Source organism: Lemur catta, chromosome 12 (genome assembly GCF_020740605.2).
Source record: "Lemur catta isolate mLemCat1 chromosome 12, mLemCat1.pri, whole genome shotgun sequence".
Taxonomy (NCBI): Eukaryota; Metazoa; Chordata; class Mammalia; order Primates; family Lemuridae; genus Lemur; species Lemur catta.
The window spans coordinates 595051-612373 of record NC_059139.1 but is presented as its reverse complement, the minus strand read 5'-3'; the positions used below and the strand labels follow the sequence as shown (position 1 = coordinate 612373).

Genomic DNA, 17323 nt, shown 5'->3' with positions numbered 1-17323 from the left:
GCACAGGGGGACAGGCGGGGAGCACAGGGGATAGGCGGACAGGCGGGGAGCACGGGGACAGGCGGGGAGCACAGGGGGCAGGCGGGGAGCACAGGGGGACAGGCGGGGAACACAGGGGGACAGGCGGGGAGCACAGGGGGCAGGCGGGGAGCACGGAGGACAGGCGGGGAGCACGGGGGCAGGCGGGGAGCACAGGGGGACAGGCGGGGAGCACAAGGGACAGGCGGGGAGCACAGGGGGCAGGCGGGGAGCACAGGGGACAGGCGGGGAGCACAGAGGGCAAGCAGGGATCAAATATTTCCCAACTTGATGACACTTATGAACCTGCAGGCTCAAGAAGCCCCACACACTCTAAGCACCTTAAACACACACACAGACACACGCTCAGTCCAAGCCTGCAGGCTCACCACCCGCCTGCCCGCGATCGACTTCACAGAACGAGCAAATCGAACAGCACAACTCAGAGGGCCTGGCTGCTCCCTGACTCGGCAGCTCATCTAGGCACAGGGGGGGCTCGTCCAGCCCGGCCCACCGGCCAGCTGGTGTCAGAGCCGGGTCACCTCCCCACACGCGCCCTCCACCCCTGCAGGGCCCTGCCCACATCCTGTCCGCAGTCACTGTCCGACACGCTCCCGTCTCCCACGGGCATCTGCACCCCCTCCGGACGGGCGCTGTCCTGCTCACCACGCCCGGCTTTCCACCGTGCCCCACCGTCTCCCCGAGCCCCTGCCGGCACAAGGGCCCTGTCCCCGCGGACCCCACTCTCTCCCGGAGGGCGGGGTCAGGTCGTGCTCTGGTAACTAAAAGACCCTTTTCACCGACTGCGAATGGCTGTGTCCCCACCGGCACCCACGGGGGTCTCCAGGCCACAGCGCCAGGCTCTGTTCCACGGCGGGAGCACAAAGCGTGAAACAGGCTGAAAGTAGTCGTGTGAACACTTTTTGATAAAATTCAAGACAATTGGGAGAGATACTTAGAATCAAAACAAGAGAAAATTCCTTAAAAAATTGAATATTTTGAAAGTTCTATAACAAAAGGTAACACATTTTTCAAAAAGTAGACTTCATGTACAAAGCACTAATGTGAAATTTATTCTTACATGAGACCAAGCCTTAATATTCTGTGAAACATGTCAATTACAGACCCATTTATTTTATATTCTATTAATGTGAATCTTCCTTTGAGGCATGAATAACATCATTGAACAAACAAAACGGGGCAGAAACGCCGAGCAACGCGTGTGCCGCGCTCGGTCGCCAGGGAGGCCGTGGGTCTGTGTTCTTCCCACAGACCGGACTGTGCCGGGTTAGTTGTTGTAAGAGAACACTTTGCCTGGACGTTTTTTCTCAGTTTCTCTAACATAGGAATAGGGTTAGTCTCCAAAACGTTGTGCACTAAATCAAGCAAGCTGACCCCAGACAGCAGCCGCTGCCTTCCGCGGGGAGTGGCGAGTGCGCCTGCCACGCCATGGTCACCGCTCACGTGGGCTGACGGCTTCTCTTGTTTCTAGGACGCCTACATTAATGTTCCTTTTTTTAAAAACAAAAATTTGTTAGCGTTGTGTCCAACTGGGGGGGGATGAGAATGAACACGCTTAGATAGTTCTTTACCAAGCAGCAAACAAAATCTCAATTATCCTTCAAAAGCAGTAAAAGTGACATCTTTCCTATAATTTGTCTTCTGATACGCATTTTAAAGTAACATAAATATAACACACTTCTTTTCAGAAGGCTGGGCCTCCCGGGCCTCCGGCACGCAGATCCAAGCGACCTCGTACAGAGGGGCCTTCCGGGCGGCAGGCGTGGCCCTCGCCGGCCGGCCATCTCCCGCAGAAACCAGCGATGGGGAGCCAGGATCAGACTAAGTCGACAGCTTCTGTCTCTCTTCAAACTGCTTGTCCACTGCCAGGGACAGGGCCTGGAGGAACCCCTCTATGGTGACGGTGGGGACCTGGGGGGACACACGGGCGTCACTGGGGCCCCACCCTTGGGGGCAGCGGGCGGCAACACCCCGCATGGTGCAGACGGCGTGGCAGGGTCAGCGGCACTGCCGGGCAGGGAGCACAGAGCCACTCGCACCCAGGGCGCGGCTCGGGCCCACGGCGGGACCGCAGACGGGACCACTCTGCTGCAGAAAGGGCACCAGGGAGGGCTGCCCGACGCCCCGCCCACTCACGGAGAGGACCTGCTGGGAACAACCCCAAGGCCCCTCAAAGGGGCTGCCCCACGTCTGGGGCTCTGCAGACCCCAGGACACCCCGGCTGATCACTGGAGAAGTGACACGGCCCAGTGTCCTGAGCTGTCACCCCCCTGCAGCTGAAGGCTCCCGGTCCTGGTCCGTGGTCAGCTGCGTCACCTCAGCGCTGGGCACCACGCCCGCACAGCAGCTGCCACTGACCAGAGCGCGGGGGACTCTGGACTGGAAGGAGCTGCTTTAGGACGTGTGTTTTCCCACCTGGACGCCAGCGTGTCTGCGCTGCCGACACTCAGAGCCTCACCTGGCCAGCTGCCGGGAAAGGGGCGCCTCCTGGGCTGGGGTCTCTGGTGGGCCCAGCACAGCGGGGACAGGTGTGGCGCCAGGTGGCTGTTGGCTGAGCCCAAACCCAAAGGGCACGAGCCTTTGGCAGGGGCCAGGGCGGGCCTGGGACAGGAGCTGTCACACGCCACGGAGGCAGATGTGGCCGTGTTTGCCAGCGGGTGGGCAGACATGCAGCACGGCCACCTCCTGGGCCCTACAGCTTGGGGGTTCAGTCACCCCTCCCGCCCCAGAACTGTCACCCACGGACAGAGAGCAAACAGGCGGCTGCCCCAGGGGCACCAGGTGGCCTCCCAGCGGGCGGAGACCCGTGGGCGTGGGTGGGTGTGCGAGGACTCACCTGGACGTACAGCGCGTGAGCCAGGAAGGGCAGCTTCCGCAGGACCCGGCCGCTGAGGCCCTCGCTCTTCCTGTGTGGGGACAACATGGCGAGTCAGTTTCACACAGTCACCGGCTCAGGACTGCGTTTGGGGACGAACGCGGCGAGTCAGTTTCACACAGTCACCGGCTCAGGACTACATTTCCTCCTTATCACCAGCTCCGAGCCTGAGGGCTGGCAGAGGCACCTGAGAACACGAACCCCCGGGCAAGCACAGGCGCCACCGCCCCTCGCGGCCCCTCGGCCTTGCCCCTCTGCGTGTCCCTGCGCCCTGCAGCCCCTGCGATGGGGCTCGTCCCCTCCGGCCTAAGCTCCTACTCTGGGTGGGATGTCCTTGCTGCCCCGCAGCACCACTGACGCCACCTCTGAGCCTGCTCTGCGGCTGCCGTCCCCGTGCTCTGCGGCTGCCGTCCCCGTGCTCAGGGGCGGCAGCGCCTGCCTGTGAGCACCAGGCGTGGCGTGACACGTGGAGTGCAGGGCGGTGGGCACGTGGTCAGCTGGCACGGGCCCCCCAAGCAGCCAGGCCGGCTCATGGCTTCAGCGCCTGCCAAGTCTCTGTCTGCTCCCCTCCGTCCCCGTCTCAGCCAGCTTACGGCTCTTCAACAAAAAACCCAGATCTTTCCTCTCAGCTTCAGAATAGACTTTAAACTCTGTCCAGAAATCTGGGACCCTCCCCACTGCGTCCCCTGCCCTCTGCTGCACTGACTGGTCTCTGTGCCGTCATAGTCAGTCTGCCGTGCGGCCGAGCTCATCTCCCCGCACCCTCCGGATTTTGCTCCACTCGTACCCAGACTCCATCCTTCAAGGCTCTGCTCCACTTTCCCGCCTCCCCTCCCAGCCTCCTCCAGCACAGAACCCACCTCCCTGCGGCCGACTGAGCACGCGGGAGGGGGCGTCCGGGGGGAGACAGCGGTGCTCACGCACACACCCAGACGCACGCGCACACACGTGGCGTGTTGAGAGCTACTGCCAGAGCCCTCCCCGGGACTGCCCCGTGACTACGGCACAAACACACGGTCCGTCGGCACCTTGAGATGTCACTCAGGAGGAGGCTCAGCTTGGACACGTTGTTCTCAACGAAGCCGATCATCTCCAGCTCCCGCAGGGTCAGCAGCTGCTGGCGAGGGTATATGATCTGGCACTGGGGAGGCAGCAGCAGCGCAGTCAGGAGGCGCGGCACGGGCACACGCGCAGAGCCGAGGGAGGAGACCCGGACTCAGCCAGCCCTGACGCGAGCCGCACAGGAGCAAGCAACGCCGGCTCTCCTGTGACCGCGGCCACGTCGCCTGACTGCACGGAAGGACCGAGAGGCACCAAACCCAGCCTGTTACTGTGTCAAAACACAGGTGGGCAGAGCTGAGACTCAGAGCCATGACGTCACCTGACTTGCAGAGAAGGGCCCGGGGCTGTCTGTCTTTAAGACGACGCTGGTTTAGCAGCAGGACGCAGCGTCTGACTGGCCAGGAACGGGGCCCCACAGGTTCGCCTCGCAGGCCAGCTGTCTGAAGGCAGACACTCTGCCAGTGGCCTCGCTGAACTGTCACGTCAGGTGGGCACAGTGGCCATTACTACGACTGAAGTCTAACATGAACGGTTCTGATTTAGGAACCAGGAGAGAGGAGAAAGAAAACGGCATTCTTTGCACATTTTGGAGGCTTGGTGAAGGTTGTGGGTAAAATTAAGAAACACAGGTTTTGTTCAGTCTTCCCTCCAGACTCGCTAAGTGACGCTCGGTGGGTTCCTTGGGGACCCTGCCTCCCTGCAGCCTCCTTGGGCCCTGTCCCTCCCTGCCCGTCCAGCGACACGTGACACCCAGTGGGCACACATGAAAATGCCGACTGCAGGCTCCTCACGGAGTGGGGGTCCCAGTCACACACTGACAGCTTTCCAAACCACATATCCACGACAGCACCTGAATGTCTTCATTTTATATCAACTGCCGAGGAAACTACCCCTGCCCTGTCCTCTCAGCTCCCAGAACAAGGCCACACCTCTTAGCTACAACTTAGAATCTGAAGCTCAGATTCCAGCACAAGTGCAGAGACGTCCCCGTGAGGGCTGGAGGCCACGTCAGGGCACGTGACGGCCTCTGCCATCAGCGACTTTCTCTCCGACACAAGCAGCTTCTCCCCCACGGGGCTCCCGGCCGCAGCGCTGCGCTTGAACCTCTCTTCAGACCCCTGCACTCGCCCGAGGTCCCCAGAGCCCCCTCCCCCACCCCCGAACACCCACAGGCCCGGCCTGACCCAGCGCCCACCTCTGCCGGGTCCTGGCTGAGACCAGCCCTGCTGTCCCCAACCAAGAGCGGCTGTGGCACCCTTGCTGAGGCCACTGAGGCCGCTGCTCTGTGGCGTCAGCATGTGTGGACAATTCACCCCCCACTGGTGGCCGTGACTCCGTGACAATAACCACTGTTTAAACCCCCGTTTGTTGGGTTGCTGGGTCACTAACCGAGGCCCCTGAATTCCAGGCTCCGCGTGGCTCCGCCTGCTGCCCCCCCTTCCACAGCCCCCGAGACGCAGGCGCAGGGGGTCTCAGCTGTGCCCCGACACAGTGCTCACCACTGTCGCCAGAACGTGGGACGCAGAGACATGACCACTGCAGTCAGACGACAGCCCCATGAACCCCTCCAGTCGGCGTGACCTCCTGTGAACTGAGTCAGCTGTTCTTCCTCTTCCAGGCGAGGACACCCAGCCCAGAGCGGCGGGCCCTCTGCAGGCCGTAGTCAGCTGAGAATGGGAGCTGCCCAACGCCCCAACTTCCTACACGTCAGCACCCCAGATAATGAAAAATGCTGACCACATTGTGCCAAAAGAGCAAAAATACTGACTCAGTGGCCATCATTTGGACTATTAGCTCAACCTGTCAAATATAACCAAACTGCAATTTGAGTGTGAAAGGATGATCGATGCCTACGTTGAAACACGTCCTATACCAGGACTAGCTCAGTTAATCAAGAGCACAAGAAATCCGACCTTCATTAGCTCTTCCAGACACGAGAGGTAGATTTTGAAGATGGCGGCCGCGGAGGGCGGCCCGATGTACTGCTTGATGTCAGCCCTGTCCACAAAGGCCACGTCGATCTTCTCCGTGATGTTGGACGTCGTCAGGATCACTACGTTGGAATGCCTGTGGTGGCCAGGAAGCAAGGACCGTGGTCACCACGTGTGTCCGTGGCTCACTTCTGTCCCCCTGTCCCTGGGCCCCCTTGCCCCTTTCCACTCTGCTCGTCTTTCCTTCTCTGGTGCCAACCATCCACAAACCTTACACTGGCAACCCCCAAACCTCTGCCCATCCCCTGGACTCACCCACACTGGTGGCACTGGGTGTTGGCACCAATGCTTGGACGCAGCAGTGTTTTATTCTATTTTGTGCTTTTCTACAATGTGTGAAATTTTACCATGCTCAATTTCTGTTTTACATATTTAATACTTTTTTTTTGAGACAGAGTCTGGCTCCATTACCCAGGCTGGAGTGCAGTGGCGTCAGCCTAGCTCACTGCAGCCTCAAACTCCTGGGCTAAAGAGATCCTCCTGCCTCAGCCTCCCGAGTAGCTGGGACTATAGATGTACGTCATTGTGCCCGGCCCATTTTTAATACTTTAATGAATTAAAAAACACTTAACTTCCAAAAAATCCACTTACTACCTGCTGTCTCCCATGCAGAAAGGGAGAGCAGACACTCAATGTCAAATGCACTTTTAGTTAAAGTAGCGGGGGGTGGGGGTGGGGAGGGGGGAGACCTGGAGTTACACATCAGTCACACGTCCTTTTGGAACAAACCTCTCCATTGCTTCTGATTTAATACCCAAAGTCACTGCGTGTCAGAGCGTTACCTTTTAATCTGATCGATCTGGGTGAGGACAGCATTGACCACACGGATGGCGTCTGACGGCTCGGCTCCTGCCCTGCAGGCATTGCGGGCGGCCGTGAGACTCTCCACCTGCAGGGACAGGGACACAGCAACAGGTCAAAAGGGACGGCACCTGGCACTTCATGGGCCGCGGCAGGGACAAGTTTACGGAGCGAGTGAACGAAGGCACGAGGGGGGCGCACACGCCTGGCCTGGGGGCGCAGGGCAGGCCTCGGAGGGGCCAGGGTGCGGCCCACAGGGCAGAGGAAGGCAGAGAGTGGTACAAGGAGGCCAAGTCCTGGCAACACAGGAGGCAACTCAGTCTTGAATTTCCTTCAGTCACGGGTTTAACATCTAAAAACGCCCACCTCGTCAATCAACACAAACACCAGAGCGTCTTTATCGTCAATCAAATCCTGGATCTTCTGGAACATCTTGGTCACCAGCTTGCCACTCTGAAAGCACAGCACGCCCTCAGCATCCACCGCAGTGAGCACAGGCCCCGGCTGCCCCCACCAGCCGTCTCCCGACAGCCCTCAGAGAACACCCTGGACCCGAGAGCAGCCGGGTCAGCACGGGAGGTCAACCTACGCGCTCCCGCCCTGCGGAGACCTGCGCCTGCACCTGCTCTTCCCCGGGCAGCACAGCATGGGTGGCTGTGCCTGCTCACCCATCCGTCCTCACTGACTGGGGACGGGGCGGATCACGGGGCAAGCGTGCACGCTGGCTGCGGTGCACTCCCAGCCTCCACTGCGCCTGCGTCCTGCCTCGTCTTGCTAGAAGACATGCTGACCCCTGTGCCCGGGCACAGCCCTCAGAGGGAGGGGACATCACCTTGTTCACAGGGGCACCAGGGTGCACAGGCACCGATGGCATGCTCAGCAGGGCCCGTCCATGTGAGGGGGCCGGGTCTGTATCCTGAGGCCCAGCGGACACCCCGTGACACCGTCAGAGGTCTGGGACGGGACCGGGGGAGTCCGGCTAGGCCTTAGCTCTGGAACCCGCCCCTGACCACAGTCAGCCCGCCCCTCCCTCTCCCATTTTGCCTGTTTCCCTCCCGGGGAGGAGTCTCTGTCGACGCACAGGACATGTGTTTTCAGCGACGTGGCTGACGATCCAGGATTGGAACATTTAATACTCACTTCTGAAAACCACTTGGAGAAGAGGCTGTGGCTGTTTATTTCTATTAATTGGCCATACCGGTACCTAAGATGATGAAAGGGGGGAAGAATCACTAAGCAGTCCTGTTGCATCCTCGGTGCCAGCCACTCCTGCTCCTGTGGTGTGACATCTCCCAGCTGCCCCCCAAGTCATTACAATCACTGACAAAGAATCAAGGCACCAAGGCCTGTGTGCTAAATAATTATAAAAACTTAACAAGATGCAATCAATAATTCTAGACTGTACAAAATCAGTTTTTCCATAGCCTTATTTGAATTAAAAAATAAAAGCCCTCTCACTTTTCAACTACTTATAACTTATCTTCCTATGTTTAAAAAGCAGCACTAGTACTAAGATAGCAAACAAAACAAAAGAGAGGCATCAAAAGTTTTTGGCAGGAGCCAAACATTTTTTCCTCTTTCCATGAAACCCTAAATCAGGGCACCGTGATTCATTTTCCAGCACAGACCCCAGAGCCCGGGAAGGCTCAGCCCACCAAAAGTCGGCTCTGACACCCACGGGACTGGAATTCCGCAGCACTCCCACCCGCAGGAGGCCCCGACAGAGCTGGGTGCACATAGTGTAAGACTAAATTGAACAGGAAACACGGCTGAGGCAGGAGAGAAGCCGACTCCCAGGCCCTCTTTTCAGTTTCTTCCATGTCAAAAGTCCACAGAAGAAGAAAAAGTGCTTTCAGAAAGTGTCACTGGCCTTCCACTTAAATAAAGACAAAAAGACTGTTACTAAGGCTGTTTACAGAAGAGGGAGAGGGACAGTCTAGTGAAACAAACCAGGCTGAATATTAAACAAAATAAATTATAAAACCCTGGGCATTTAATAGAATGAGAAAGAAAGGCTTGCTAAGGATTCTCATTACCATTTCTAAGCCACAAAACATATTTCCAGATCCTTGTACTGGAAAATGTTATTATATTTCTGGTGTTTCAGGAAACTGACCCGAGAGATCTTTAAAATACAGATGTATTCCAATATGTCAAAACAAATACCAAATTGCTGAACATAACATGAAGGGTTGAAATAAAGCAATTTTCCTACAAAAATTACTTACATTTTTGAAAAGAAACAAAATGATACACAAAACTAAATCTCATAGGATTCCCTCTAGTACTGAAGTAACAGGCATCAGATTTATTTTCTGCCTTAAATGATGAGGAAGTCGAACAAGAGAAATGAAACAGCATTTGGTCGGAGTGTTGGACCACAGACAGGGAAGGACGGGGACCCCGAGAGAAGGGACGTGAGTGAACCCCACAACTGCCCCGCCATTCTGCCTCCCAGCACCTTCCAGCCACAGCCCTGGGGGGAGCCCACGCAGAGCCCAGTCCCCGTGTGTGAGACAGAGATCTCAGCTCAGGGAGTTGGGGTGGCTGCAGCCGCAGGGCAGGATTCCGGGGGGGAGGAGTCACCCCAGAAGGCGTGCGCTAAGGTGTGTACGCGCAGGGAAACTCCACGAGGCCGGAGAGGAGGGACTGGAGATGTGGGGGGCAAAGGACTCCGGGGGCGCACGGCACACAGGCCGGGTGGAGCTCGAGCCACAGCAGGGTGGAGGCACTCACTGATGCCGCCAGGTGCGCACAGGAGACCCCAGAAGGACCACACTCCAGTAGTAACACGACACTAAGCTAAACCCCTCCCTACAGAGCTAAAACAAAGCTCACAAGGATCACCCCAATCGCAAATAACTGAAATGCCTGTCAACAAAATCCAAGTCAGAAAGCAAGACAAGAAAATCCAGACACTTCAAATCACAACGTTCAGTATTAAATCAAATAGGACTTGACATGCCGAGAAGCAAAAACACGTGACCCGTAACCAGGGGTAAAAACCAGTCCATAGAAATAGACTCAGAAATGCTGATGGAATCAGTAGACACGAACGTCAGAACAGCTGTTGTAAACATGTCCAAGATTTTAACAGGAACACAAGGAGAGAAAGGAAAGCATACAAAGAATCAAACAGAACCTTCCAGAGAAGAAAAATACACTGTCAGAAATAAAAATTCCACTGGAAGGAACTGAATGCACATTAGACACTGCAGAAAATCAGTGAACTTGAAGATGCAGCAATAGAAACTGTTCAAAATGAAATACAGATATTTTCAACAGCCTGAAAAAAACCAGAAGGTGCATCAGCGCCCCGCGGAGCCGAGTCAGGTCGTCCATGGTGCACACGGGTGGATTCCTGGGCAAAGAGGAGGCTGAGGAAATTAGCTGCAGAAATGCTGACCACAGAGCTCCCACATGTGGTGAAAACCGTGAACCCAACCCACAGTTAGACTCACGCTCCTCAGTCACTGACAGCCGTGGACAGAAAGCCAGCAGGCGGCCAGGCGCCTGGCCTGACGGCACAGAACACACCCTCCAGCAGGAGCAGAAGGCACGTCTTTCCTTGTGCGAGTCACCAAGACAGACCACACGCCGGCAGCAAAACGAGACTGAGGCCACAGCCCGAGGCTACGCAGGGTGCAGAACGATGACCTGCCTCGCACTGAAGGGGAGGAAACTGCCATTTGTGCACCACGGTTTAAAAAAGTGAAAACGGCTTTGTTACCAGTCCCATTGCCACTCCTCTCCTCCGTCAAACCACAAAAGTTACCTGCTTGAAAGTCTGATGGTCAATTTCTGAGCTAATGCTTTACACAGGGACGTCTTTCCAGTTCCGGGAGGACCTATAACAAGAGCCAGGCAAGTGTGTTTTTAAGTCAGTGCTGTAAAAAATCTCTTAATAGTTGCCTTAAGCACAGGTAATAATAAAATAAAGAGCAGAGTTAAACCCTATTACCATGTTATTGCTACAAACACCCGCTAACTCACAAGGAAGTCCACCAGCAGCTTAAACGCAATGAAATATTACCAGCAATGTTCTTATTTTTTACTAATTTGGACTCAACTTGTTTGTCCGGTCCTAGCTCCACGCACCGCCCCGGCACCGTCGCTGCTTCCCGGCCACAGCCCCGCAGCGCTCAGCAGGCACCGCGTTTTCCAGCCCAGGTCCTCACAGACACTTGTCCTCCTGTCCACACGTCCTCTGCGAAAGCCACTCGCCACGCCCCCCTCAAACTCAAATGCCTTCCTGAGAAGTGAAAGCAGGATCTGCCCTCCCCACTGCAGCCCCTGCTGCCACGCAGGTGGCTCACCTGAGCCAGGGGAGCGGCTGGGGCAGGGGCTCCTCCCGCCCTGCGCCGGCTCCCGGCCTCCCAGAAGCCCCAGGGGACCCGCAGGAAGAACGCCTGCACCTCACAGAACAGAGGCACCTTCAGCCCTAACTCTCTGCAAGCATTTTCAATAACTGAAGAGGAAACACACAACTGGTTCCAAACAGAAGGTAACTCACTTCACCGTAAACCCCTGCGGACTGCCTGCTCGAGCCCCGTGAGCGCGTGTGCTGGGCAGCTGCCGGGACACAGGCGTTCGCTGTCTCCCTGCGACCGCGCACAGCCTGGCATTCTCAGCTGGCACAGAGCGAGCGCTGCTCCAGCCTCGCCTCTGCTGCAAAGTGGGGGCTCCCTGGAGTCCCCTTTCCACTCAGTGACAGCAAAACAACAACAAAACCCCCAAAATGCATTATTTCACTCTGAGAAGAACCAGGCAGAATTTCTTTAAAGTTTGACTTTTTCAGCTTACTACTCACAAAATGAAGCTCTGAGCATCCTACAAAGAATACCAGACAGTTTCTGTCCTCAGGGGTTATGTGAAAGTTACAGTAATACAGTGCACCCCCTCATCCTCAGTTTCACTTCCCAAGGTGTCAGTTACCTGCGTCACCCACCGCCTGAAAATGCTAAACACAAAATTCCACAGATGATTCATAAGTATTAACTAACTGGTATTATAGCATGTTATTGTAATTGTTCCACATTATTACTAGTTATTGCTGTTCATCTCTTACTGTGCCTAATTTATAAATTAAACTTTGTCACAGGCACGTCCATATGGAAAAGAACACACGTAAGGTCGGGACTATCCGTGGCTCCAGGCATCCGCGGAACGTCTTGGAATATACCCCACAGATAAGTAGGGCTATGGAATGAAGGGCCAAGGAACGAATGCCCCAGGTGTTGTGAGCAGGTCAGCTTCACAGAGAATATTCTAGCATTACGCTGGCTCCTTCAGAAAGCAAACAGCTGTGACTCCTTGCGGGAACCCGAGGGGCAAGGGCTCGGCGCAATCGAACGTCATGGCTGCTCCCGGTCCCTCCTGCCCAGTTGGGAGCCTGCGTTACCGTGCAGTAGCACCACCCGGTTCCAGGTGATGATGTTGCTGTTGACATTCTTGTCTGAAAACAATAAGGTCGTCATCACGTAATCAAGGAGCTGATGGGAGAAAGGAATAAACAGATTAAAGGAAAAAATGCCAAAAGGCAAAGGCCCCAGTACATGTGCCGCTGACCCTCGATCCTAAACGACAAGGGGCAAGAGCTAGGCTGCTCTGGAGGGACCAGCACCCCCAGGCTCGGGGACCACCCCCAGGCTCTCGCAATGGGATCCACGCTGGCTATGAGCATCGCCAATATGAGAGGAGAAAGAAAAGGATTACTTTTAGGTAAAATGCCAGCATTAACCAAAATCACAAAGGAATTTATCAAACAGCAAGTACGTCCCCACAGCAGTGGGCAAGTACGTGGCCTATTTACTCAAAAACTCACAACAGCCAAAATGCTGAGGGCAGCCTTGGGACGGCTGAGTGACAGTCTCCTAGCATGACCCGCAGCATGGAAGGACTGTGGCCCCGCCCACTCTCTCAGAGTTGAGGGCAAGATCAGGATCAAGATAACCGTCCCTGCAGTCTGTCCCCTTCCCCTCGTCCCCCCCCCAGGAGGCACAGAGACTAGCTCCACTCTAGAGCAGTTCTCGTGGGCAGACACCCCGACCGGGGTTCCCAAAGCCCATTTGAATCGAGGAGCTCAGAGGTGATCGTGTCTCTTCAAACAACAAGGCGTTCTGGGAAAAAGCACAGTGACTTACATGTGACTTGACTTGCACATCATACACAAGGCTGTCCCAAAGCCCGTGGAATTCAGCTACGAGAGAATCAAACACAGACCTGATTTTAGGAGGGCAGGTGTCACACCCCCAGTCAGTCTGCCTGAGCCACAGGCGCAACCCGCTGTTCCACATACAGTAGACTAAGATCCTGACTACAGGGAAGTGTCAGTTTTTCCAATTTTTTCTCAAATTTTGATTTTTTTTCTAAATTGAAGATGCAAAATAAATGCTGGTCACATATGATTTTTAACACATAAACAGAGTGAAAGAACTACTTTTCCACCTTGTTACTATGTGCGCCTTAACACAAGCACTAAATCCTCCACTCTCCCCATGCGATGCCCGACTTCGCCCCTGGACTCTGCCTGTTAGAACCCGATGGCTCCGACGGCATCCTCAGCCTCCATCTTGTACCCGTCCGAAGGGACAACACAGTCTTACATTGGAAATCTCTACTATCCTCTTTTGTGACAAACTTTCCATTTCATAAAAGATAAAACATCCCAAAATCCTACAAAACAAATGGACAGACAGAATATCCTCAGTGGACTGACTTGGTGCCCCAAGAGCGTGTGATCTCTGACCTCAGCCTCACTCAGCTGCCCCACGTTGGGCCCCCGCACCCCGTACCTGAAGGCAGAACCCAGTGGTTTGCTGCAATTATGTTCTCTGTCTCTTCCTCCAAATTTTCACTGCTGGGGCCATCTTCATTCAGCTGGAAGATGTGAAATGCAATAGTGCACGCACTCAAATCAATGGGCTGTAAGGAGAGGGAAAAACCAAATCAATCTATGCAAATTCAAAATATCTCACTTTCTAATGCCAGCTATACGAATTACATGCTAAAGTCCAAAAACAAAATTAAACGTATAGTATGTTAAAAACTAGTACTAGATTAGATGAGCTTATTGTTTCATATTTAGGGTTAGCTCTTTTTAAGATGTATACCCATCTTTCTCCCTTTGGGCCCTACGTTCATTTTTTTTAAACTTTACTATTTTTTATAATTACAAAGTAATGCATGCTTGCTAAGAAATATGCAAACAATATAGATGAAGACTGTCCCCTAAATCCAATCTCAGAGATGTTATAGTCTGTAGCACACTGAGATTTAATGAAAAATTGACTTCCACTACATAGTTTTCTAACGTGTGCCTTTTCACACTTAATTCAGCTTAGAGACATTTTAACATCAGTAGATAGAAATCTATTTCATTCTTTTTAATGACTACTCACATTTGGTGCAGATGTATGAAATTCCTACGTTCATTAACTAATCTGATTGGCAGACAGTTAGAATATTTAAATTTGTTGACTAACACCATGTAATAAACATTTGTTCACACATATCTACAAAACTGCATAATCATCTGTTAAGATAAACCCCTACAGTCAATCTGTAGTCAAAGAGGGAACATGAGAGCTTTCCCTGGCAGCCCCAATGCCTCCAGCTGGGCTGTGCCGTCGGTCCTTCCACCAGGACGTCAGGAAGCTCCTCCCGAACTGGCCAGAGCCACGGCGACAGCATCAGGCCTCAGTGTCGATAAGGCTCTGACATGCCACAAACACGAGTCCCAGTGTAGAAACGTGGAGGTCCACCTCACGAGCACAATTTAGTACCAAGCTTATCCTGCAAATCTGGCTACTAGACACACATCGCACAGCTCTAAGAGATGTGTCTTCCCTAAAATACGTTTCAGATTGTTTTTCTTTTTTTAACTTTTTGTTTTTTTGTGTAGAGATGGGGTCTTGCGATGTTGCCCAGGCTGGTCTTGACCTGGCCTCATGTGATCCTCCCAAAGTGCTGGGATTACAGAAGTGAGGCCTTCGGGTGGCTGCTACACTAGTGCTAGAACTGCCCCAGGACATCCACGCTCTCACACAGAGTTCCAAACTCCCACATGCGAACTCAGTAAGATGGCGGGAAAGGCAAACAGAAAGCGGGACAAGATGAGGAACTTGTACCAGGCAGGCCTGTCTCCGCACCTCTGCAAACCCCGCCCCACCTCCTAAGGCCCAAACACACACCGAGCACTTGAGTATTTGTTGACAGAAAGAATAAGAGACAAGGCACATGGCCTCCTCAGCGCAGCCCACTGTTCTACAGTGCCGCGTCCTGGTTCCTCAGTTCCAGTCTGCCCTCCCACTACACTGAGAGGGGGTGCCGCGGTCCTTATCCTGGCAACAGGGCCACTTCTTACTACTGGGGCCTGGCTCCTGAGGGACAGCCAGAGCTTGTGCAGTCTCCCAAACCAACACACACGTGAGCCAGTTTCTGACAATCTGCTATCACAAGAGCAAAATATATCCGTGACCCTGACTTTGATTCCAGCAAAGGGTTAACTGTTACTTGGCCCCACTAGTAACTTACCTGTGGGTCTTTAATCTTTAATTCTGTGTCAACGATAGACACAGACTGCACGTTTCTAGTCAGAAAAGGTTCATCAAACTCAGTCCACGTGTAATCACCAAACACAATATTGTGTCTGTTGAGCAGCTTCCTCACGTTCAGTTTTATGTCTTCTCTTTTTGCAGTGCTAAAAACCAAACAAAAAATGCACAAAATCTCAGTTAAAAAGCAAGATTTTAAAATTGTTTTTCAGAAACTCAGACCACACCTAAGAGCGTGCAGGGGCTGGGAGGACAGGAGGAGCTGGCCCGTGGTCAGACCCAGCGCCGGCCTGGCTGAGGTGCCGCGGCTCCCGGCTGGGAAGGGGTGTCAGTGAGTTCTTGCTACACTTGGCTGCTGCAGAGACCAGATCAGGCAACACATCCACAGGGTTCAGGGACACCCGGCACACAGTGAACATCTGATCAATGTTGGCTGTGACTACGGTTAATGAAAGGATGAAACTCCACAGCTGTGGGGTCAGGCCTGGAGTTGGCATCGGAACACGCCTCTAATACCTGTGACTCGTGCTGACAAAGCTGAAACTTGGAGCCTGGCATCCAGGGCTTCCCTCTGCCCACCTCGCTGCCGGCCTGACACTCGGCTTCCTCCACCGCCCGCCCGCCTGCTTCTGTGCCTGCCTGTGCCGCCCCAGCTCGCTGGGCTGATCCCCCCCAGTCGCGTCTTAGATTCTGATTCAAGGGCTGCCTCCCTCCGAGCCCTCCTGGACTGGCCCCTGGGAGCCAGGCAGGTGACTCCTGGTCCCGCTGCAATCCTTCCGGCACCCTGCGGGGCAGCAACCACAGTGCGGGGCCTGGTTGTGCACGGGTGTCTGTGAGCTCCGGTGTGGCTACGCCTGGGTGTCTCTGGCCCAGGGACAGCTGTACGCGGGGTCTCCTGGCTGCGGTGGCACCGCGTATCGGTGTCCCTGAGCTCTGAGGCAGCTATAGGCGTCCGTGGGCCGTGGTAGGGCAGAGCCCACGGGACCCACAGGGGCCGTACCATGACCTGGCTCAAAGTCACACGAGTGGGATTTGCTCTGAATCGTAAAAACACCAAATCCGTGGGGACCGGGGGAAAAGCAAAGGGCCTGAGAAACTCTGGCTCAGAGTTTGACATCTCAGCTTTCAGCCCAGGATTCACTTCAGCCTCGTTCGAGCCGCCTGACGTGTGATAACCGCGCCGTCCTGTCGCCCGACTCGGGCCGCAGGTCGGGCCGGCCCGCGCGGTGAGGCCCCGGCAGGGAGGGGACGGGTCTGCGCGCTCGGGTCAGCGCGGCCGGGCGGGCTCCTCAGGCGGGACCCCAGGCGGGTCAGCCCGGGTCGGGCCAGGTCAGCTGAGGTCGGCTCACCTGCCGCCGCGCTGGTGCACCTCCACGTGGACCGCCGGCGCCTCGGCCACGCAAGGCAGCGCCTGCTTCAGGTCGCCCACGGCCTCGTCCATGGCGCCGCCGGGAGCCGCGGGGCCGCCACCGCAGCGTGGCCGCCGCCGCCTCACGCCCCGCGCAGCCACCGCCGCCACCGCCGCCACCGCCGCCACCGCCGCCGGCCCCACCCGCGCTTCGAATCTGCCGCGCGCGGCGCACCGCCCCCCGACCCGGAAGCGCTCGGCCCCGCCGGGCCACTTCCGGTCGTGGTGCTTCCCCAGCCTGCTTCCGGCGCTGCCTCAGCGGGCTCCGCGACTTAGGCGCCACAAGCGCGGCCGCCCAGCCAGGGCCGGGGGGCGGCGGCGGCCACGCTCCGGCCGGGCTCGAGCGGCTCCCGGCCCCCGCCCCGCGCCCGCCGGCGGCGCCGCCATGGGCAAGAAGCACAAGAAGCACAAGACCGAGTGGCGCTCGTCCTACGAGGGTGAGGCGGCCGCGGCGCTCGCTGGCGCGCGGCGGGCGAGGGAGGGGGCCGGGCAGGCGGGCCGGGTCCCAGGGACGGGGGTCCCGGAGGTGGGGGCGGGGGTCCCAGGGACGGGGGTCCTGGAGGTGGGGGCGGGGGTCCCAGGGACCGGGTCC

At 55.8% G+C, this 17323-nt stretch overlaps 2 protein-coding genes across 9 annotated transcripts in view; one reads left to right on the top strand and one right to left on the bottom strand.

Annotated features, from left to right (window-relative positions):
- Positions 1-1068: 1068 nt before the first annotated feature.
- On the bottom strand, positions 1069-16913 carry TRIP13 (thyroid hormone receptor interactor 13). 2 transcript variants are annotated; one of them, XM_045566509.1, is made up of 13 exons: positions 16673-16913; positions 15304-15469; positions 13563-13692; positions 12912-12967; positions 12170-12260; positions 10544-10616; positions 7909-7972; positions 7135-7221; positions 6750-6856; positions 5890-6043; positions 3943-4055; positions 2876-2945; positions 1069-1950 (listed from the first exon to the last, which is right to left on the bottom strand). In XM_045566509.1, the coding sequence occupies exons 1-13, from the start codon at positions 16762-16764 to the stop codon at positions 1861-1863; spliced, it is 1293 nt and encodes a 430-aa protein (XP_045422465.1). In that variant the 5' UTR covers positions 16765-16913; the 3' UTR covers positions 1069-1860. The 2 variants fall into 2 exon arrangements, with proteins under 2 accessions (XP_045422465.1, XP_045422466.1); XM_045566510.1 differs by having other exon boundaries at positions 13563-13647; positions 16673-16892.
- Positions 16914-16972: 59 nt separating this feature from the next.
- BRD9 (bromodomain containing 9) overlaps positions 16973-17323 on the top strand; it is a 35579-nt gene continuing 35228 nt past the window's right edge. For 4 of the 7 annotated variants that reach the window (XR_006738668.1, XM_045566502.1, XM_045566503.1 and 1 more), the window contains exon 1: positions 16980-17168. Coding sequence is in view for 6 of the 7 variants with exons in the window: in XM_045566502.1 (XP_045422458.1) it covers positions 17117-17168 (52 nt within the window). In the remaining variant the exon portion in view is untranslated. Of the gene's footprint in view, positions 17169-17323 lie in introns of all 7 variants that reach the window. The other 3 variants (XM_045566505.1, XM_045566501.1, XM_045566506.1) reach the window with 2 other exon arrangements.

Excerpts from the sequence above, each read along its gene's own strand:
- TRIP13 (XM_045566509.1), bottom strand. The coding sequence starts at position 16,764 with ATGGACGAGGCCGTGGGCGACCTGAAGCAGGCGCTGCCTTGCGTGGCC. Across the intron at positions 13,693-15,303 it reads TAAAGATTAAAGACCCACAG|CCCATTGATTTGAGTGCGTG; the intron begins GTAAGTTACTAG and ends CTCTCCTTACAG. Across the intron at positions 6,044-6,749 it reads CAGATCGATCAGATTAAAAG|GCATTCCAACGTAGTGATCC; the intron begins GTAACGCTCTGA and ends TGGCCACCACAG.